General features: G+C 40.2%; 1 protein-coding gene across 3 annotated transcripts in view; it reads left to right on the forward strand.

Moving 5' to 3' along the window:
• Nucleotides 1–24,744, forward strand: part of LOC128703137 (very long chain fatty acid elongase AAEL008004) — a 135,034-nt gene that overhangs the window by 83,271 nt on the left and 27,019 nt on the right. For 2 of the 3 annotated variants that reach the window (XM_070103443.1, XM_053797692.2), the window contains exon 3: nucleotides 13,067–13,257. In XM_070103443.1, coding sequence (XP_069959544.1) covers nucleotides 13,067–13,257 — 191 coding nt within the window. Of the gene's footprint in view, nucleotides 1–13,066; nucleotides 13,258–19,063; nucleotides 19,145–24,744 lie in introns of all 3 variants that reach the window. The other variant, XM_053797691.2, reaches the window with a different exon arrangement.

A 24,744-nucleotide genomic window follows, 5' to 3' on the forward strand; every position in this document is an offset into this window, starting at 1 on the left:
CTCGGAGTTCCCACGCAGTCCTTGCCGCTATTTTTTTTCCAAAGTGCTTTGATATCGTATGCAGCTGGAAACTTTTCGCTCACACATTGGCTTCATCAGTCCAATACAAAGAATGATGAGAATCAGGAGGAGACTGAGGTAATCAGTCCCCTGACGAAGCCAGTGTAGCGAACAGGTGTTAATAATAATTTCTGGAAGTACATGTCAGCTATGGTCTGTACACTGTACATCAGTGACATACTGTGTACAAAGCCTGTGGTTATGCAGAGCATTTCAGCCAGATTAGGTCAGTTTTGTCCCAGGATGCGACCCACACCAGTCTATTAACACTCTGGTATCTATTTTACTGCTAGGTGAACAGGGACAGATGATGTCTTAAGGAAACGCATCCTAATGCTCCACCCCTACCGGGGGTCTAGCCACGGACCATTTATTTATAGCTCAGGGAGTGCCAAGTCAGGATGTGCAGTTGTGTTGGTGTGAAGGCCGTGCTAGTGTCCTGGCAAATTAACTGTCAAATACCCAGGCGACGGCTGTGTACTCCCTCTACCTGAGCCACGTACATTGATGTCCTTGGTAAGTGGTAGGCTCTGGGGGCCTCCAGACGAGAGGCAATATATAGGCTCGGCAGGATGTGGCTATTTGGTCGTCCTCCAACAGGAATAGTCAATTTGAGACTAATTTGTCGACTGAGGATGGGACAGACATCTCGTATATAGCCACCCGTTTGCAGATGCTCCTGCATGTGCAACCTGTGGAGTACGGTTAACAGTGGAACACACTGCAACTTCCCCTTTCAATGAAAGTGGTTTTTAACTAATGCTAGCCGTCTGATAACATTATGCATTAGTCTAGTAGCTTATTTTGCCTCTAACTTTTATCCAACTGATCAAAAGTACCTATAACGGGTATTGTTCTGCGCCTGTAGCCACAAAGAGCCTATGTCAGGAGGTAATCACAGGGAGTGACCAGGGTGATGGTGCGGCAGGCAGGAAGGTCTGACAGATTGATGTCTGGCTGACCTTTCGTTTAAGTGTTGGGAGCAACACTGGATGACTGATGGTGGGCGAGAGGATTGGCTGGATGAGATGGTGTCCTGCCAACATGTCTGAAAAAAGTTTCCTTGAGGGATTTACCGAATCTTTCTTTCTCTTCAATCCCCGAAGTTTATCATATTGTTTACATAAATCTATATAACGAAATTTAAACCAGATACGAGCCACATTACTGCAATAAATACGATACATAAAAACAATGCTAGAATAGAAATCTAGAAAGATAAAACAAAAAATACTAACTGCAGATCTCTACTCCGTTCGTCACTACGATCTTGTATCGCAAAACCAAAGTTTATATACAGTCAGTGATAGTTTTCAGTCTTACTGATGCTGTATACCTAGAGAGGGTTTCTGGGGGGTCAACGCCCCCGTGGCCCGGCCTATGACCAGGCTGTGGTAGCGGGTACCACATCCCTGTCTATTGGTGCTTCAAGCAACCCGTCCGATGTGCTTGATAGATCATGTTGATTTACGTTGGCCCAGGATAATGTACGTAGTCTGGTAAGTCATACAAAAGGGAATCATTGTTGTGTTTTAGGGTGTGGGAGAGATGAAGTGCTTGATACAACGTCTCGCTGCAATGAGAAGAGCTACATCGTTCAACCACAGCGGTTGGTTAGTTTTGGTGGTAATGGTGGTGCTGTTGCTGGGAATGGTGGTGCTACGAATGATAGTGCCTCATCTGGTGGTGATGATGCTGGAGGATGCTGTGACTAAACCTGCACTCCAGACCAGGAAAAATTCTCTTGCTGACGTTCCAATTTGTTAATAATCAAGCTTTCTCCGACTCGCCCCCTCAAGACATGCTTCTCATGACAAGATTCTACTTAATAAACCCTAAAAAAAGCATCTCGAGCGGAGAGAGTGAGAGGGGGAGGGGAGAGATATCCAGCATCACTCTGAGATGAGTAGACACAAGTAATGTTGCATGTGGTCTGACCAGTGATCTTAACATTGACGTGAGTCACTATGCTCTGGGTTGCCATATCGGCATACAGAACCTGACCTATTTAAGGTTCTTAAGCATCGTATTTTTAACGTCCACGTAACTTAATTAGGTAAAAATTGGGTTAGGTTTCATGTTTTAGTGTTCTTATCGGTAAATAAATGAACCAAGTTATTCGACTTAATCTTAAATAACTTAGATGAAAGTGAGAAGCCACAGGAAATGCTAAATAACTAACCTTTCAGTTAAATTAAGGTAGTATAATACGGGTAGGTGTGCTAGAAGAGTATTGTCTAGCAATTGTTCCACTGAATACCAGCGAACAACTGGTATTCAGTGGTATTGAATACCTACTTTATAAATTAGACATGTGTGCAACATTCTGGGCATCTTTACTTGGAGACGTTTCGCCAACCAGTGGCTTTTATCAGTACAATACATGGATATATTAGAAATACATACAACAAATGGTGGAAGATGAGATAATCAGTCCCTCAGCCTAGGAACAGGTGACGATCATAAAAATTACTTCTAGCCTGTGTAAAAGTGTCAATGAACTTTTACCACACAGTTACAGGTTTCTAGTGTCATTTGTCACCACCTAAGTTATTTATTTTTTAATTTAGGGGGAAACTTTTGGGCTGTGGACACCAGAAGCTTTCAACCCTCGTTGATTCTTATTCCATTCGGATTCCTCCATTAGCATTCAGTTCAACGGGATGATCATTCATTATACTGCTATCATCCATGGAATCCAGATTAAAAGGTCTGTTCCCTGTCCATTCATGAGCCACAGAAATCTCTGGTGAAAGTTGCATCGTAGAGACTGGATCAGTTTGCTCGATTTAAGGGTTCGTTAAGGGGGGAGGTGTTCGATTTAAGGGTTCGTTAAGGAGGTAGCCTTCGGTCTGAGGGTTCGTTAAGGAGGTAGCCTTCGGTCTGAGGGTTCGTTAAGGAGGTAGCCTTCGGTCTGAGGGTTCGTTAAGGAGGTAGCCTTCGGTCTGAGGGTTCGTTAAGGAGGTAGCCTTCGGTCTGAGGGTTAGTTAAGGAGGTAGCCTTCGGTCTAGGGGTCCGTGAAGTAGGTAGCCTTCGGTATAGGGGTTCGTTAAGGAGGTAGCCTTCGATCTGAGGGTTCGTTAAGGAGGTAGCCTTCGGTCTGACAGTTTAACACTTAAGGGTTACTACACTACACGCGTGCAACTCCAGATCCCAAACTAAATTAAACTAACCTATGGAGGGGAAACTAGAGAAAATACCCACAAATTACCCCCACAGCATTTTCAAATGATTCACTTCACTCGCATGGAGCCTCAAGGAGTGAAGGAGAAAAGGAGTAGGAAGATTTCCCTTCTAAATGCGAGTTACACATGCTGGGAAGTTTGTTTTATGGGTGAAGGCTGACGGCTTTTCACCTGCCGGTGATCATATTCCTGTTCCTTGGATGGAAATGTTTATTTCATGCTGTTTAGTTTAGTGCCCCCAGCTTCATCGTGGGGGGGCCCCCAGCTTCATCGTGGGGGGCCCCAGCTTCATCGTGGGGGCCCCCAGCTTCATCGTGGGGGGCCCCCAGCTTCATCGTGGGGGCCCCCAGCTTCATCGTGGGGGGGCCCCCAGCTTCATCGTGGGGGGGCCCCCAGCTTCATCGTGGGGGGCCCAGCTTCATCGTGGGGGGCCCCCAGCTTCATCGCAGGGGGCCCCCAACTTCATCGTGGGGGGGGCCCCAGCTTCATCGCAGGGGGCCCCCCAACTTCATCGCGGGGGGCCCCCAACTTCATCGCGGGGGGGCCCCCAACTTCATCGTGAGGTGGGGGGCCTCAGCTTCGTGAGCCCCCGAGCTTCGTCGAACTAAAACAGAAACTGGGTTGCAACATGGGTGACTTTCAAGCCACAATGACCTGACGTATCAGCAACCAGCTGGAAACAGTGGCAGCTGGTGCTGACGCTGTTTCCAGCTGGTTCAAGATGAAGTTCACATGTATATTGTTGCATTGTTGCTATCTTCTTTCCATCGTAATAGTAACTCCAGCTCCAATGGAAGTAAACCTATAACTTCTCGGCTTTTTTTTCTTTCTTTTATCTTTTCCTGTCCCTCCCTTCCCTTCGTCCCCTCAAGGGACGTTCCTTGATGCTGGTGAGGGGCTCTTGATCTGGGGACTCTGATCGGTGCTCCGGTTCCCTGAATCGAATCTGAATACCTTCCATCCCCCCCCACATGCGCTGTATAATCCTATGGGCTTAGCGCTCCCCCATGATTATAATAATCCTCGCCTTCGTGTGTTACTGTGACTTGTAAAGGGTCAAGTTGGATTGTCATGAGCTCCTCTTTCTCCTATCTGCTGCTTATTATCATTTTTATTTTTTTTATTAACACACTGGCTGATTCCCACCAAGGCAGGGTGGCCCGAAAAAGAAAATCTTTCACCATCATTCACTCCATCACTGTCTTGCCAGAAGGGTGCTTTACACTACAGCTTTTAAACTGCAACATTAACACCCCTCCTTCAGAGTGCAGGCACTGTACTTCCCATCTCCAGGACTCAAGTCCGGCCTGCCGGTTTCCCTGAATCCCTTCATAAATGTTACTTTGCTCACACTCCAACAGCACGTCAAGTATTAAAAACCATTTGTCTCCATTCACTCCTATCAAACACGCTCACGCATGCCTGCTGGAAGTCCAAGCCCCTGGCACACAAAACCTCCTTTACCCCCCTCCCTCCAACCTTTCCTAGGCCGACCCCTACCCCATCTTCCTTCCACTACAGACTGATACTCTTGAAGTCACTCTGTTTCGCTCCATTCTCTCTACATGTCCGAACCACCTCAGCAACCCTTCCTCAGCCCTCTGGACAACAGTTTTGGCAATCCCGCACCTCCTCCTAACTTCCAAACTACGAATTCTCTGCATTATATTCACACCACACATTGCCCTCAGACATGACATCTCCACTGCCTCCAGCCTTCTCCTCACTGCAACATTCATCACCCATGCTTCACACCCATATAAGAGCATTGTTAAAACTATACTCTCATACATTCCCCTCTTTGCTTCCAAGGACAAAGTTCTTTGTCTCCACAGACTCCTAAGTGCACCGCTCACCCTTTTCCCCTCATCAATTCGGTGATTCACCTCATCTTTCGTAGACCCATCCCTCATCAATTCGGTGATTCACCTCATCTTTCATAGACCCATCCGCTGACATGTCCACTCCCAAATATCTGAATACATTCACCTCCATACTCTCTCCCTCCAATCTGATATCCAATCTTTCATCCCCTAATCTTTTTGTTATCCTCGTAACCTTACTCTTTCCTGTATTCACTTTCAATTTTCTTTTACATACCCTACCAAATTCATCCACCAATCTCTGCAACTTCTCTTCAGAATCTCCCAAGAGCACAGTGTCATCAGCAAAGAGCAACAGTGACAACTCCCACTTGGTGTGATTCTTTATCTTTTACCTCCATACCTCTTGACAAGACCCTCGCATTTACTTCTCTTACAACCCCATCTATAAATATATTGAACAACCACGGTGACATCACACATCCTTGTCTAAGGCCTACTTTTACTGGGAAATAATCTCCCTCTTTCCTACATACTCTAACTTGAGCCTCGCTATCCTCGTAAAAACTCTTCAGTGCTTTCAGTAACCTACCTGCTATACCATACATCTGCAACATCTGTCACATTGCCCCTCTATCCACCCTGTCATATGCCTTTTCCAAATCCATAAATGCCACAAAAATCTCTTTAGCATTTTCAAAATACTGTTCACTTGCATGTTCCACTGTAAACACCTGGTCCACACACCCCCTACTTTTCCTAAAGTTTCCTTGTTCATCTGCTGTCCTATTCTCCGTCTTACTCTTAATTCTTTCAATAATAACTCTACCATTCACTTTACCAGGTATACTCAACAGAATGAACATTAAAATGGTATAAAATACCGACAGATTGTTAGGTAAGACACATATGCAACAGTTAGGTATCTTTATTTCGAAACGTTTCGCCTACACAGTAGGCTTCTTCAGTCGAGTACAGAAAAGTTGATAGAAGCAGAAGATACTTGAAGACGATGTAATCAGTCCATCATCCTTAAAGTTTTGAGGTGGTCAGTCCCTCAGTCTGGAGAAGAGCATTGTTCCGTTGTCTGAAACAATATGAAGTTGAAGTGCAAGCAAGCAAACAAGTTTAGGTAAGATCCCAATGGGATGAGCGGGGAAGACGGGACAGATGAAGAATAGCTCTGGAGAGGAGTGTTCTTAGTAAGAGAAATAGAGCCAGGGCGAATCTTGAGTAGCTGGCAGCAGGCTAGGTCACATCAGAGGGTAGAACACATATGGGAGTTACTCAGTTACTCAGTTACTCAGTTACTCCTATAACTCCCATGTGTGTTCTACCCTCTGATGTGACCTAGCCTGCTGCCAGCTACTCAAGATTCAAGACTTCAACTACAACAAGTTCAATGCAACAGTCCCTGCTATACCTGTTCTCAAGTCTGCCCCACAATCGCCTTAGCTGCTGGGTTAAGCCCTGGCTCTATTTCTCTTACTAAGAACACTCCTCTCCAGAGCTATTCTTCATCTGTCCCGTCTTCCCCGCTCATCCCATTGGGATCTTACCTAAACTTGTTTGCTTGCTTGCACTTCAACTTCATATTGTTTCAGACAACGGAACAATGCTCTTCTCCAGACTGAGGGACTGACCACCTCAAAACTTTACGGATGATGGACTGATTACATCATCTTCAAGTATCTTCTGCTTCTATCAACTTTTCTGTACTCGACTATACTCAACAGACTTATCCCCCTATAATTTTTGCACTCTTTTGTCCCCTTTGCCTTTATACAAAGGAACTATGCATGCTCTCTGCCAATCCCTAGGTACCTTACCTTCTTCCATATATTTATTAAATAATAGCACCAACCACTCCAAAACTATATCCCCACCTGCTTTTAACATTTCTATTTTTATCCCATCAATCCCGGCTGCCTTACCCCCTTTCATTTTACCTACTGCCTCACGAACTTTCCCCACACTCACAACTGGCTCTTCCTCACTCCTACAAGATGTTATTTCTCCTTGCCCTATACACAAAATCACAGCTTCCCTATCTTCATCAACATTCAACAATTACTCAAAATATTCCCTCCATCTTCCCAATACCTCTAACTCTCCATTTAATAACTCTCCTCTCCTATTTTTAACTGACAAATTCATTTGTTCTCTAGGCTTCCTTAACTTGTTAATCTCACTCCAAAACTTTTTCTTATTTTCAACAAAATTTGTTGGTAACATCTCACCCACTCTCTCATTTGCTCTCTTTTTACATTGCTTCACCACTCTCTTAACCTCTCTTTTTCTCCATATACTCTTCCCTCCTTGCATCACTTCTACTTTGTAAAAACTTCTCATATGCTAATTTTTTCTCCCTTACTACTCTCTTTACATCATCATTCCACCAATTGCTCCTCTTCCTTCCCGCACCCACAAACTTCTGCTGAACACTCTAACACTACATTTTTAAACCTACCCCATACCTCTTCGACCCCATTGCCTATGCTCTCATTAGCCCATCTATCCTCCAATAGTTGTTTATATCTTACCTTAACTGCCTCCTATTTTAGTTTATAAACCTTCACCTCTCTTACCTGATGCTTCTCTTCTTGTATCCCATCTACCTTTTACTCTGTGTAGCTACAACTAAAAAGTGATCTGATATATTTGTGGCCCCCTCTATAAACATGTACATCCTGAAGTCTACTCAACAGTCTACCAATACATAATCCAACAAACTACTGTCATTTTGCCCTACATCATATCTTGTATACTTATTTATCCTCTTTTTCTTAAAATATGTATTACCTATAACTAAACCCCTTTCTATACAAAGTTCAATCAAAGGGCTCCCATTATCATTTACACCTGGCACCCCAAACTTACCTACCACACCCTCTCTAAAAGTTTCTCCTACTTTAGCATTCAGGTCCCCTACCACAATTACTCTCTCACTTGGTTCAAAGGCTCCTATACATTCACTTAACATCTCCCAAAATCTCTCTCTCCTCTACATTCCTCTCTTCTCCAGGTGCATACACGCTTATTATCTGCTTATCTGCTGCTTATTTATGTATAAATGTTTCAATTTGAAGACTAATGAACCCATTCTGGACTGCTTGGATATAGGTCTGTGTCTTGAGCATCAATGATGAATTCTTCCATGTTGTCTTCACAGGACTGTCTTCTCCAGTACCTCTGTATCTTTAGTTGAACAAAGGCTTTTTTTTTGCTATATTTTTACCTTCTGGGTATGAAGTTCTGAGCCTCCTGGGACTTTCCAACTAGGTACTCAATCTTATCTTATGATATTCCCTCCAGTTTCCACTGCACTTCATTCAGGAATTCCCCTCATTCCTCGTAAGTTCCTCTTCTTAAGTCTGACTTTTCATGGACTCCACTTGCTCTTCCCTCTTCATTTAGTTTCACTACGTACTGAAAGTTCAGTACTGTATAGTCGCTAGTACCCAGGGGGATCTCGTGTTCTATTTCCTTTCTATCAAAGTCCAGTCTTCCTGGTTTCTCTTGTATTCACAACAATGAGATGTAGGTTTTTTCCCTAACTACCTCCATCAACTTAGCCTGCCATGATTTCAGTTTCCCATGTGGGTCCCAGTTCTGTCTATTCTGTTTTGGTTGAAAAAACCGTTGTAAGTAGCATTGGTTTAACCCTAATTTCCTCTGTGGTCAACCATTGCTTTTTTTGTATTTGCGATCTTGTTCTAATGTTGTCTAGTATGTAACACCTTCTGGCTCCAGGTTTTAAGCAAAGGAGGTCCTACAGGTTTAGCGCTTCCCCCTTGATTATTATTATAATAATAATAGGCAAAGGAGGGGGGATATGACATGACCTAATTAAGAGTATTATATTCCTATTTCTGTTTTTGGAGGGAACTTTGTTTACTCTTGAATTGCAGCCCTGATATGGGTGGTAAATTTTTTCCAAGACTCCTGAGAGACGAGGCTCCATAAGGCATTATCGTTACCTTGTTAAAGTCTCCCAGCTTAGGCCGACACATTTCTTTATCTTGTATTAAGTAAAAAAATATGACATAGCTGGATTTTATTCCCACACTAATAGCATCAGGCAGCAAGACAATGTAAGTGTTCCCAATATGGTTAAAGGAAAGAGAGGAAACATTTGGTCTCTGGGATATCTTCCTTTGGGTCAGATCAACAAGTAACCTGCACTTGGGAAAGGAACTTAAGACGATGTTTAGGTCCGTCCTAAGATGCACTGAAATGTTGTTGGGTTTCTCTAAAATGATGATAATTTGTGACTTGTTTCAACCATAATACTGACTTTTTATTCTCTTTTCAGGTCAGAATCTTTCATTTCTCTATTACTGGCGAGGTTCCTGAATGACAACATTCTGAACCTTAGCCTCAACCCCACATAATATTGTGCCCTGGGAAGTACACACGTATGTGCTATGACTTAATGCTAAAGTAAAAACCAAGGCATATTACCAGCCAGGTTGTAATGGCCTATGTGAACAGCAACAGTCTGGGGTCACCAGGATAGTCAACAAGGAACTCTGGTCTTGGACTGGGCTGTAAGGTTAGATGACCTTCTGATATTGGTCACTGGTATATCAGCATTAATATCATTGATGCCAAAAGTATGTTGTAATGGAGGTTTATTGTTGTATAAAGAAATAAAGAATAGACTGCAGTTATTGCATAATTCGTACAGGTATTGAGGCCATGGAGTTGATGGCGGCAATGCAGTTTTTACGATAGCATGTTTATCCCAGTGACATGGCCCAGTAAATTTGCAGGTGTGTGTGCGGAAAGTACCATTAATAGCCTGGTTAACCAATTCATCCACCGGGAGGCCTAATATAACCTCCCCTCCCGTACAATCTCTGGGTAGGCTCTAGGTAATAATAAAGAGCTCAGTACCCCAAGGCATGGTACTGGCATTATGGATAAAAAGCCACTAACCACAGCTTTGTACTTTAATAAAGATGGATGGAATGAACACATCAACTCCAGGCTGAGGGACTGATGACCTCAAACTCCTTTTCATTTTCCACCATTCATCTCTGTACAGGACTGAAGAAGCCACTTGGTGAAATGTTTCCACAATGATACCCTAATGGTGTGCGAGTGTCTCAGATCATCAACTTGTTGGTTCTCTGAACCATTTATTAACAAAGGGGAAAACATCTTGGATATATCATAATACAGGAAGGTTCCACTTGTACAGCAGGTTGGGTTCCAGGCTACTGTAGGGCCCCTCTTATACAGCAGGTTGGGCTCCAGGCTATATGCTCATCATAGACTAAATATGACCTGTACATTTCAGTGTTCAGTATTAGTGACCTGGCATACAGGTATAATACGATGTCAATGTTCAGTATCTTTGTGTTCATCTTATAACATGTCAGCCGTAATGTCTAGTTGTGGAAATTAGCAAAAAGTATACTGAGCCTCCATTATGCAGCCTCTCCTCGCTTAACGACGGAGTTTCATTCCTAAGACCACGTCAGCAAATTAATTCGTCGCTAAGTGAGGAGCATACTATAATGGTAGTGGGTTTATGTCGGCCATCTTTGATATTTTTTTGTCACCTTTGCACCATTTATAACAATTCTGGTATATTTTTAAATGTTCATACAGTAGTTAAATATCCTTATGTACCCCATACCCATCCTGATACAGTAGTGTGCTGTATATTGTAATGAACAGTATAGAGGAAACCAGCTCTAATATACATTTAGGTATGCATACTAGTCAGCCTGTCGTTAAGTCAGTCGTTGGTAAACGAGGATGTCGCTAAGCGAGGAGAGGCTGTATTTAATTTGCCACAATTTATTTGTTATATATATGAAATAAGCTAGAGTAAGTTTCTTAAATATGTAATAATAAATATTACTAAAAGTATATGATACAACTTGTAAAGACCATAGCTGACATCAGTGACATACTACTGTATATAGAAAGCCTCTGGTTATGCAGAGGATTTTGGGCAGATTAGGTCAGTTTTGTCCCAGGATGAGACCCCCACTGGTCAGCTAACACCTAGGTACCTATTTTATTGCTAAATGAACATGGACATCAGGTGTAAGGTGACTTAATGCTTAGGTTCCTATTTGCTGATAGGTGAACAGGGACAAGGAAACACATCCTAATGTTTCCAGCCATACTGGGGATTGAACCCAGACCTAACTGTGTGAGCTGAGTGCACTACCAACCCAGCTATGTTTAATTTTTTTCTTTTTTTTAAAGTGTTAATTTTTATTGTTAAACTAACCCAGTTCACTCACCTTTGTAATTAAATACAAAAACATATGTGTGCCTCGACTTAAACATGGTACAAGCAGGTATTGGACATTCTGCAGGAACAAGTGTAAGTTTTTACAGGGAAACTGGTTTACATCCTTCAGCCTCTTAAGTCTTACAACAGTTAAATTTGATAAATGTTTTATAGATTTTGTAAATAAGGCAGTTTTCTTTTTTTTCCTTGTGATTCCTAAACTTGTGTATAACCACCAAGACAGTATATAAAAGCAATTGATTAGTTATTGCCTTGTTGGTCTTACGATAGGCTTAAGTATGCCTGAAATGCTCTGCATACTAAGGGATTTTTTGAATGTACACCTAAGTGTCACCCATTTCTGTACAAACTTTGTATCATACTGAAATACGTACAGTGGACCCCCGGTTAACGATATTTTTTCATTCCAGAAATATGTTCAGGTGCCAGTACTGACTGAATTTGTTCCCATAGAGAATATTGTGAAGTAGATTAGTCCATTTCAGACCCCAAACATACACGTACAAACGCACTTACATAAATACACTTGCATAACTGGTCGCATTGGGAGGTGATCGTTAAGCGGGGTCCACTGTAATCTGAATCTGAAGTGCCACATCAACCGTGCTGCAGGGTGCTCGTGGTTATGTAGCATCCTTGGTTTGCACACAGAGGGACTGGGGTTCAGTTCCTGGCATGGGTAAAGCACTGGGCATGTTTCCTTATGTAATAGATATGTGGGCTAGTGGGCCACCAGGAGCAACATCTTGGTTGACTAGGCAAGCATCAGACCAACTAAGCCTGGAGGCTGGGCTCCAGGAGTAAGCAGCGATGGCTCTACTATGGAACTGGAGCTTAAGCTTCTGGGTCCCTAATCCTGGAGGAGCCCCAGAAACAACTTTAGTCTCCATTGCTTAAAAATTTTGGGTCTGCTGTGTGAGAATGGGTTGTGAAGGGGAGCCCCCATAACAGTTCAAGCTTCAGGGCCCCAAAAATGTAGGTCCACCACTGGAAGTAGGTAAACCCTTAACCTGTAAATGGTCCAAATATGTATATACGTTCTCTCGCATAGCACCCCAAATATTTTAAGAATTTTTTTTTTTTATAGGAAAAAAGAGCATGTGGTACCCAGGCATCCCCAATTTTTTTCAAATGGTGCGCACTGAGTGCGCACACCCATTCTCTCATGTCTAGGCGATTCAGGTCTATCGTGCCAATGTTGAATGAATGACAAATGAAATGTATATATACGTTTGGGGCGCTACGCGAGAGAACGTATGTATATATACATTTGGATCATTTAAGGGTTAAAGCTGGTCACAGGTGTATCATAGCAGTATATTCCCTCCATGAACTTTTTGTAAATATTTGTAAGTTATTAATCAGTCGATGTAAGATACGACTTGTGGCATATACATTTTACAATATGGATTATGGGTTGAATTACTTTGTGACTTGTGGACCTTTTGTGTGACTCGAGGCTATTGTGAGGGCGTCAGGTCCAATGATATACGGTATTAGTTTTATTGAACTTGTTACTAAACACAGGTTGGGGCTTGGGTCATGCTTTCATGTTTTATGAAAAGAATTCTTAATTTTGTGGTTTGTGGCTTTGCAATGCTAATGTATAGCACAATGTGATGGTTTGGGTAATGGAGTGTTGGTCTTAATATAATGCTTTTTAATTTATGTCCAGTATTCAAAAATTGGGCATGTAATAAGAAAGTTTTCACATTGCGCAGATCCTCGTGTGGATGGGTGGTTATTTATGGATTCTCCATGGCCTACGTTCTTCATCTGCATTAGCTACGTGTTAATTGTGAAGGTGATTGGGCCACAATATATGAAAACTCGGCCACCATTCCAGCTAAGGAATATACTCGTAGCTTATAACGCCTTTCAAGTTGTCTTCTCCACATGGATATTTTATGAGGTCAGTCCCTTACTTTTTTGTGCATCTTAAACCAGTGTGCAAATCTATATTTTTTGGATTAATGTAATAGACCGTTTAATGAAAAGCATCGGCGCACAATTAGAAATATGAACACGGTTAATTGAACTGTGTATTTCAGTCTTGAGATTCCCGTCAGCAGATTTGCCGAAGGTTTCTTGGGAACAGATATGTGGATTTCTCTTGCCTGTGCATCATATCTATTTAATTGGTTTGATACCGTTTATAAAATTCATTATACTCAACCATTGCATTTATCTTCTTAGTAATGTACTGCAGTACTAGATGTTCAATGGCTATTTTCATTTTTAATCATGATTGTGCCAATACCACCCTGTGTTCAATATTTTGAATATTGTATAATGCAAGAAGATATGCTCAAAAAAGTTTAAAATTACTCTAATCTTTAAAGTAAATGTTTAGGACAAGTATTTCAAAAAATTTAAATGGACAAATTTTCTGGATAATATATATACACAAGTTTTTATTAATATCCTTGTTGAGAGGCAGCCCTCCTACGTAGTATTCATATTTCTGTACTAAATATGTGGAAATTGTCTCGCTGTGTATATGAATTAATTAATGTTTTGAAATTCTACATGACTAACCCGCACATGGGAGACTGAAACTTACGGCAATATTTCAGTGTGATTAACTAATGATGCAAGTTGGACTGAAATGTTGTAAGTTTCTCTGTGGATTATTTGTGTAACAATTTTTTTTTTACAGTAGCGTAGTTACAGGAGCAGAGCTTTGTCCATGGTGTCCTGTCTTCGGTGTTAATCATATTTTTAAGTTTCTAATGTTTGCAGCATATACTTTCTCTTGAGCTACATAGAATAGCAGTACTATCTGCTTCTCCAGAGTTGCTGCCACCTCTTCATTTTGTGTGTGTTGAGTGTTTTATTCATGTTAGTAGTTTTTGTTTAATTTCATTTTTGTGTGTGTTACATAATTTATTGGTAGGAGTGATTGGTGACCTACACTGTTGAAATGGCTCTTCTTATGCCACTTTATTTAGTTCATTCACATTTACCCTGAGACTGAAGTGCAAGCACTTGTAACCTTTCTGTGGTTTTATTTTAATATTCATTGTATACTTGTCAATGGCCCTTAAATTTCACTCAATTTTACTGAGCCATTAAAGAATTTGGAAAGCCTTGAGTATGTCTTCCCACAATCATGACAAATCTTTGTAAACCTTTCTAATACTCCTGCCAAAGGTTGTCTGGCTTGCATCCTTTAGTCTCTCCTGTTGATACATTCTTGTCAGCTCTGTATGTCTTCTTCCTGTTCTTGCTTTGGTTGGCTGGTAATGCCAGTGGAGCGATTGGTGGGGTCAGAGATAAGTTGTGTACATTACCTTGAATATTTCTTTTAAAGTTACGGACTACTGTTATGAAGCTTACTAGAGTGTACGTACGTGCTGCCTAATGTTGTATATAGGTTGTGTACCTCCCCGGTGTTTAACCTGTCCCCCCTTTTTTATCTTTTTTAACCCTTTTTTTCCCCCTTAATTTTTCCCTTTTTAGACTTTTCTCCCTTTCCTTCTTTCAACAAACCGGCCGTTTGTGGCCAGCGGGGTGGCCCAGAAGAAAAAAACCAAAGTTTCACCTTTTAAATTTAGTAATGTATACAGGAGAAGGGGGTTACTAGCCCCTTGCTCCTAGAATTTTAGTCTCCTCTGAGGAAGAATTCTGTTCCACTTTAGTAAGTTGTGGGTTTTGTTTAGATTTTGTAGGTCTTGCCTATGTTTAGTTAATGCTGCTAATACATCTCTAATTGTCCTTCAAAATCCAAATCATTCCGTTTATAGTCTGCATTCTCTGTATAGCTACCACCATCGATGTATGGAATACTGTATTTGGCTGTTTCCAATTTGTAATTGGGCAGCATTGTGTAAACAGTAGAGGACAAGTTAGAAGTAAAGCAGGATATATAAATTCGTATAGACTAGATGTGGTTTATTGGGCAGAATCAGTTTCTTCAGGCAAACAGAGTAAGGGCCAGGGGCCAGGGGCCAGGAGCGAGTGAGGTGTTGGTCCAATCAGGTCTGAGGCAAGAGTGAGAGATGCCTCTGCACGAGGTCTCACACTAGCTCGGAATAGGCTTCCTAGTGAGGGCAATGGGAAACAGGCCTAGGCAGGCATCATGAAATTAGGGGTAGAAATACTGTTAAATCACCACAAACCTGCATCTGATAATTAGGCAATGAATTATTAAATGGGGAACAAAGTTCTTCAAATGCTTGGCATCAGGTGTAAATTAGCGCATCGGGGGAAATGGATTGTGCATGTGTAATTAACCGCTAGTGCTGCTAGTTACAGGGTTAATCTATGCTTGGGGAGCAGTATAAAATTATGGATAGTTTTCTCTCTAGTACTGTACCTTCAACAAGGATAACTGTACTAGTATCAGTACAGTACTACTTTTTTTTTTAACACTCCGACTGTTTCCCACCGAGGTAGGGTGACCTGAAAAGGAAGAAACTTTCATTATCACTCATTCTATCACTGTCTTGCCAGAGGTGTGCCTACACTAAAGTTAAAAAACTACAGCATATATCCACCCCTTTTTCAGAGTGCAGGCACTGTACTTCCCACCTTGAGGACTCGAGTCCGGCTAACTGGTTTGCCTGGATCCCTTCGTAAATGTTGTTTTGCTCACGTTCCAACAGCACAGTCATAAAAACCCAGTGCCTTCACTCACTCCAATCTAACACACTCACGCATGCTTGCTGGAAGTCCAAGCCCCCTCTCACACAAAACCACCTTTACCATCTCCCTCCAACCTTTCCTAGGATAACACCTACCCCACCTTCCTTCCACTACAGATTTATATGTGCTCCAAGTCGTTTTAATTTTCCATCCTCTCTAAATGTTGGAACCACCTCAGCAACCCTTCTTCTACCCTCTGGATAATACTGTTAGAAACTCCACACCTCCATAATCTCCAATCTATGGTTTTTCTGCATTATATTCACACCACACATTGCCCTCAGACATGATGTCTCCACTGCCTCCAGCCTCCTCCTTGTTGCAACATTCACCACTAATGCTTCACACCAATATAAGAGTGTTGGTATAACTATACTCTCATACATTACTCTGTGCTTCCATGGATAACGCTCTGTCTTCAGACTCCTCAGTGCACCACTGATTTGCCGTCTTTCATAGACCCGTCGGCTGACAAGTCCACTCCCAAATATCTGAATGCATTCACTTTCCCCTTTACTCCCTCCATTTTGATATCCAGTCTTTTATTATTTTTTTTTATTCTCCTCTCCTTACTCTTTATGTTCACTTTTAATTTCCTTCATTTACATGCCCTCCCAAACTCGTCCACTAACCTCTGCAACTTCTCTTCGGAATCTCCCAGAAGCACAGTTACATTGGCAAAAAGCAGCTGTGATAACTCCTACTTTGTGTTAGATTCTTTATCTCTTAATCTCGCATCTCTTGCCAACACCCGAGCATTCACTTCTCTTACAACCCCACCTATAAATGTATTGAACAACCATGGTGACATCATGCATCCCTGTGTGAGGCCTACTTTTACTGGACAATAATCTCCCTCTCTCCTATATACTCTAACATGTGCCTCCTAAAAACTTAACCGCTTTTGGTAACCTACCTCCTATTCCATACACTTGCAACATCTCCAACATTGCTTCTCTATCCACCCTATAATATGCCTTTTCCAGATCCATAAATGCAACAAAAACCTTTATACCCTTATCTAAATACTGTTCACCTATGATTCACTGTAAACACTTGATCTACACACCCCCTACCCTCCCTAAGCCTCATTCATCTGCAATCCTGCTCTCCAACTTATCTCAATTTTTTGTGACAGCTCTTCCATATACATTAGGAGGTATACTCAACAGGCTTATTCTCCCATAAATAATATACAAAAGTAGCTAGGATATTATACAAGGCAGTGTTTTCTTGAAAGAGCAGAATTTGAAATGTACATATAGATGGATAGAAAATTAAGGTACTTTGTTTATGGCCGGACTTGCAAAATATGAAGTATTGCATTAGTATAACCTTAAAATAGATTTTTTGTTTATGAAAAAGGGCTGTAGTGCAGTTTTTGAAAGGCAGTATGTTCAGAAAGCAATGCTTTGACAGTTCCCAGGCTGGATAATACTCACTTTAGGCTTCATATGGGGATTTTACGTCAGTGTGTAACCTACAAACATTAGTTTCTTCATCTTTATTATCTACATAATACTATGAAAGTAAGAATATTTTTAATTTTTATCGAGCTTTTTTTATTTTGCCTCCAAAATTTCATTTATAAATATTTTTTTTTGAAGCAATTGGTCATTTTTAAACTATCATCCTGTAGGTGTTTAGTTACATTTAGGATATTTTGGCTTATTGATAGCCAGTATCTCATTTCCAAAATATTTTTATAAATATGATTCTGTGTTTCATATCAATGAAATAACTGACTTTTTATTTTCAGTAGGGTGACCATAAATTCTGGAAACACACAAATGTATGAAAAACACATTATTATTATGCATAAACCAATTCTTTTTAAAGCATTCGTTGAATCACCGTCACATTTGCACCAGACAGTCAGGCTCACACTGGAAATTTTCAAGATTTTAAATTTTTTGTAAACTGGGAATGAAGGGTATACTTATATTTTCTGAACAATACCTTGCAGTACTGCCATTTCCAGAGCTTTCCTGAATGTTAATTTGTTTGAAATAGCTAACTCTTGCACTATTGCATTGGCACGCATGTCCCCAGATGCAGTACTGTACGTGGTTTGGTCCTGTTTCCAGACCTCATGGCCTTTCCTAGTACATTCTGGCATGTCTATCACTGCATAGCGATAACTGAAGTAGAATGCAATATACTTGCGAGTTTACCTGGATTACCTGGAGAGAGTTTTAGGGGTCAATGCCCCCACTGCCCGGTCTGTGACCAGGCCTCGTGGTGGATCAGGACCTGATCAACCAGGCCAAACCATAAGATTTTTTTTTATGTTTCGAATTGGTTAATTATATTTCTTTGTACTAACCACTTAGTGTTTGCTAATGTGAATGACACTGCAACAAATATGAGAATTGAATTTCAATTCATTAATATTCAATAAAAAAAATAGAATATATTCTGAAGGCTTAAATGTTTGGCAAATTGTATATTGAAGGATTGTTTGTATAACTGGTTTAGTGAAATGTTTAAAAAAGTATAATTTATGCCTATTTGTATTATAGCCTACTACAAATTTAGATATATTAATTTCTTACTAGATAGGTATATTCCAAGAAAAAATGAAAATTTGCTGACCTGAGGTCACCTAAGATGACCTAATTATTCCTCATTGTTAAGGGTGGTTCTCTACGGAGGTCAGAACACCCAGCGGACCCTAACGAGTACGGTAATTAACCATCTTCCCGACGTAGTGTGCTGGTAGTAAAATTTTCCATTTTCTAATGCATTTAATACGTTTGACCATCTTATACTAGCTCTGTCATTTAGTGTCGAGTGATGAGGAATTTATCCTAGTTAGGAATTAATGAGAAACATTTAGCACGTACAGTACTATATATATTAACCTTCAGGTAATGTTGCATGATACCTTTCTTGGAATTTTATATAAAGATGCCTGTTTTGGGTTTTTGCAAATTCTGGGAATGCTAGTACAGTTTAATAATGTAGACATCATATTTGTAATATCTGTGGCCTAATCGTGTAATGCTCATACTGATCACCCATTCTAATCATGTACCGCATGCACCATTTTGTACTGCGGTTGGTTACAGATTGGAATGAGTGGATGGTTCACTCATTATTCATTCCGCTGTCAACCTGTTGATTATTCGGACAATCCCTCTGCTGTTCGTGTAAGTGGTCCACCTTGTTTGCTGTACCAGTTCAGCTTAGTTTCATATGTTAAGACTAGTATGCTACCTACATTTGGCCCTCACGTCTAGGTAGGTGAATATTTGAAAATTTCCTGTAAACTTGATGTCGCTGAAGTCGGAACTGAAATGTCTGTCCATGCACTGCATGAAAGTTTGCAGGTAAAGGCACGCATGCATGATTTTTGTTTTTCTGTGGGTTTAGCGCTTTGATTACAATGATTTTTTTCTTGGGGGGGGGGGGAGATATTTTTAGATAGTGAAAAACTTAATATTTTGAGGTAATATTGGGAGTTTGCCCTAACAGCATGTTTAAGCTTCATATAAGCAATCCTTAACAAAATTCACAATATATTTTAAAGAATGCTTCAGTAGCACTGTGTGTCAAAAGTTTACATAGTTTAGGGTGGGGGGGGGGGACACCCTAAGCCACTTTACGGTATGCTTATTTTTATTTATTTACAACTCCATGCATAGGTCACAATTTTAAAATGTCATTTGGATCTGCATCACCAACTTATAGCCTGGAAGAGCAATAACAATTGTTACTACAGGTTAAATATAGTGCAAAGGTTATGGATTTTTGATCATGTAGGATTAGTCTACTGTTGCTATATATCGTACATTGCAAACTCATTCATACACTCAGAATATACGTGGATGATTAATAGTAAACAGCGATATTACTAAATGTAAATAGACCCCTATTAAAGATCCTCAAGTGAGGGAATGGCACTTTACCCTGCCTCTGACAGCCCATGTGGTGGTGGTTTGAGGTACCCAGGAGTGGCTGTGATATATATATACACCATCTCCTTCCAAAATCTACATAAATATAGCGACAATAAATTCTATTGAAAATCCTTACAATTAAGGAGTGCAAAATATTTATATACCTATACCATTATTTTTAAATTGGATAACAGGATAACCATTCCTTCGTGAACATCCCAGGATCACACAAGTGACCAATTTCCATTGTTTTATACAAGCAAATATAGTCTTACACTAAATCCATGTTGTCAGTCAGTAATGTAACTTTTAAAATACACTAAATGTTCAAAGTACTAAAACAATGCAACTTATCAGCATAGGAATCCAAAATGGTCACCAAATTTATACACAATTCTGTTGCTTGAAGAATAATTGATTTAAAGAATAATATAAGCCTCTGCAATATATAAAACCTTGTGGGTTTAGCACTAAATTATGATTATAATGATTATATATAAAACCACATGACATTTTAATTAAATTGACTAAAAACTATTGTAAAAAGTAAAGGTTTAATTAAAACTAAATACATATCCTTACAAGAGCACTAATATGTAAATCTCTTTAAACTTTTATTGTACTATTTTTGAAAAGCCAAGGTAACTTTACTTTCAAAAGTCGAGATGAACTACTTACTGTGCACTGGGACATTTGAAGATGCACAAGGACATGGCATAACATAGGAGAGAATTATTACTCATGGTCAACACAGCTTTACTTGAGTAACAGGAAAAGGTAGATGGAAACACATCTACTCTGCACTGCATAATTAAGTGCTCTTTCCTGAGATGTGTATGTTGGTGTAGTTGGGAAAATTTTTGTTAACTTTTTTTTTAAATGCCCTGGCCATCTTCCGCCAAGGTATGGTGACCTGGAAAAGAAGAAACTCACTTGCCATTACTCGCTCCATCGCTGTCTTGCCAGAGGCATGCTGCCATTACAGCTCAGATGCCCCTCCAAACTGCAATATCCCCCACCCCTCCTTCAGAATGCAGGCACTGTACTTTTCACCTCCAGGACTCTCATCTGGCTTATCAGTTTCCCTGAATCTCTTCATAAATATTACCTTGCTCTCACTCCAACAGCACATCAAATCATAAGAGCCTTGCTTCCACTCCAAACACGCTCATGCACACCTGTTCGATATCTAAGCCCGCCCCTTTAACTAACATGTTCTAATTTGCATTATAACACACAATGCATGAAGTAGTGATTGAAAATCCATCATATATCTTTGCCTTTACACATCATTTTTCCACATTCTTCACCCCCAACAGTAGACTGAGCTCAAACCGTGTAGATTATTATATCTTCAGAACACATCGCAAAAACGTGTACTTCATCCCCTATGTGGTAATAGAGCATGCAACACCCTCGGAACACTTGCTGAATGTGACATTACCACAGGCATGATATCTCCCCTGCTCATCAAAGATATAGGGAGATAACAGCCTACTGTCACTTCCTCAGTATCTGCTGCTGATACCTACACACTATCCTGTGAGGATACTGATAAATAGTACTTTTAAAATTTTTTTTATTAGCATCAAAAACTGTGTACCTGGGATACACTAATAACTCGTATACAATAAAGAAGTTTGATATTTTGGTCCGACTTGGACCATTAACTAGTCGCCAGTTAATAGTCGAACTCAGATCGAAATGTCATCATGAGTTTTTCTCCTGTGTGCGGGTTATTTGGGTATTAATTTAGTCACAGTATTGTGCCTTATATTCTTTGTAGCTGGAATGACAAAACTAACACTTGATGGAGAGGGACATAGAAATTTGATGAAATGGAATGAAGCTCGACTTATCACCAGGAAGTAGTGTTTAAAGAGTTGCTGGTTTTTAGTAACCCTTGTGTATACCTCTCGCACAAAGCTACATTTCTCATGGCCCCCATGTATATTTGGAGTGGAAATTATCACAGTCTCAAAACTTCCATAATAGTCTAAGTGCAGGTTATTTGTGTAATTTTTTTTTTATAGTGTGACTTGCCACATTGGACAAAGCCAATAAAATTAAAACATGCATTCAGCTGTGATTATCTGACATAGTAGCAATGTCCTACTAAATATATGCAGAGAACCAGTGATAACCTGTGCAGTACATAATGTCTACAGTGACAGTCCTCAGACTAAGTATCCATGATAATGAGGTTATCCACGAAAACGCTAATAGGAATGAGATAAAGGTTATACTCTCGATTCCTGCCAGAGAGCTCTTGTCTTACCCTTCATATTCTATTAGGTTTTGTAAGACAACTATGTTCCCAGTCTACAAAGACAGATATAAAACACCTAGTCACCAGTCAACACGTTCATCTCCCCATCAGTCAACCCATCCATTATTTTCTTGAACAATTTTGAAGTGCCTTTATAAGTTATATTTTGCACATCGTTCATTAATTTGCAGACCAGAAACTGAATTGTTTAAATCTCCTCTGACTTCTTTTTTTTTTTTTTTTTTTTTTTTTTTTTTTTTTTTTTCTTTTAATAGGTAAAAAATTATTTGCAAAACTAATATATGCTCAGTGTATAAATTTGTCAATTTTACCCTGTACATGAAATGCTGCCATTTGACTTTTGTGTGAGGGGTCAACAACACTGAAATGTAGATTTTTTTTACTAAGTGTTTTTCCTGTTATTGTTTGTAACATCGGTATTTTTTTTTTTTTTTTTTTAATTAACACATTGGCGTTTCCCGCCAAGGCAGGGTGACCCGGAAGAGAAGAAATGCTTTTGCATTTCATTCCATCACTGTCTTGCCAGGCATGTACCTACACGGTTAAAAAAAACTGCAACATATCTCCACCCCTCCTTCACAGCACAGGCACTGTGAGATTATCTCTACACTAAATTGATAAAGCCACAGGGAGGTGAAATGTCTTCAAAATAGATCCCTGGGTGTTGTACGAGAGTGTAATGTTGTCGGCACTGTATTCCATTAATATTACGATTACTCTTGTTCATAGTTTGCTGGCATTTCCCCTTGTACCACATGCTTGTGCAGGGTAAATGTATTGGTCCAGAAGTCTGTTGGTCCACAGTTGCAGCTTTATTCACCAACTAGGGGGGGAAAGAGGTTTGTAATTCAATCAGGAGCTATCTTGCCCTTCAAGGAGGAAAAGCAATGGGCTCTTGATCAAAGGGATTTGATCTGCTCTCCCTTGGATCTAAACCTCATTACAACTTGTTAATCAAGTTCATCACTACCCTTGCCCTTGAGTGGTGGTCAGTCCCTCAAGCTGCCTACCGAGCCAAAGGACTTATCTCCGCAAAATTACCTGTGTCTTAAATTTTATATTTGCTTGTATTCAACTGAAGAATCCTGCTGTGTAGGCAAAAACATGTCAGCAGTGAAGATGATAGTGTTGCATGTGTCTAATCCATCAAAATGTTGGTAAAATAGTCCTCCTATATCCATGGGGAACAAGTTCCAAGACTACCACAAATACATGAAACCAAGGACCACGGCAGCCAGCTTCCTCTCTCACATCACCGAATCTCTGAAAGAGGAAGCTGGCTGTCCTGTGGTCCTTGGTTTCTGTGATGTTTTTCACCCAGCTCTTTGAGAAACCGTGGATAGTAGTGAATTCTATACATGTTAGTATATAGGATTCGCTTATTGATCACAAACTTTTTCATAGGTATGCATTTATGTGCATACCTGTGATAGTTTAGTTGATAAATTACACATTTTAAGTCGAGAATTGGCACTTTTTCACTGATGGGAAGCACTTCATGTCTTTTCTTAGGCTTTGAAGAGCTGCCACCATCACTACTTTTATGCTTTGTGATCATTATTAACCCTTAAATGGTCCAAACGTATATATACGTTTTTTCAACATCTGAAAGTATGTAAAAAAAAATGTAGATCTTTTTTGTTTTACATTTGAAAACGTGTAAAAAACATTTATTTTTTTTTTTTTTTTTTTTTTTTTTTTTTTTTTTTTTAAATTTGAAAATCTGTAAAAAAAAAGTAGATCTACTGTTGGAGCACTACGAATTTGAACGTCGATCTGTTTGGACCGTTTAAGGGTTAAACAAAATTAAGGGTTATTTTTAGGACATGGTAAACTGTGGATAACTAACACCCCAGAAGCTAAGTCTGCAGATATGGGGGTTCTACTGTATTGTATGTCATCAGTGAGAATTACAGATGCACATTGTACATGCATGGCCCTCCACTTGTGGTATAAGAATTCTTGGAACACCTGCGATATTGTAACTAGGGAGATGGGGTATACCTGGAATGTTCAAGGGTCAGTCCCACCCACTGCCCGATCCATGACCAGGCCTATTTGTGGGATTACAGTGGACCCCCGCATAACGATCACCTCCGAATGTGACCAATTATGTAAGTGTATTTATGTAAGTGCGTTTGTACTTGTATGTTTGGGGGTCTGAAATGGACTAATCTACTTCACAATATTCCTTATGGGAACAAATTCGGTCACTACTGGCACCTGAACATACTTCTGGAGTGAAAAAATATCGTTAACCAGGGGTCCACTGTACTTCAGCCAAGAGTGGGTTACGAGTATTATGTGGTGTATTGACTTGTAATTTACCATTAGTCATAATTCCTTATTATAATTGTTAATGTTTTATTACTAATATTTTGGAGTTTTATTAATGCTGTATATAGCCTGCACCAGTATTGTGCTATGTTAAGTTTGTGTGGCACAAGTTGGAGTGAAGATAAGACAGGTACAGAGCAAGCATTTGTTTATTGCTGTTGCATGGACCTTTATGAAGCCAGTGCGTGCATGCATGCAGCTTTATAAAGCTAGAGTAAAATGG

Source organism: Cherax quadricarinatus, chromosome 85 (assembly GCF_038502225.1).
Source record: "Cherax quadricarinatus isolate ZL_2023a chromosome 85, ASM3850222v1, whole genome shotgun sequence".
Classification (NCBI taxonomy): domain Eukaryota; kingdom Metazoa; phylum Arthropoda; class Malacostraca; order Decapoda; family Parastacidae; genus Cherax; species Cherax quadricarinatus.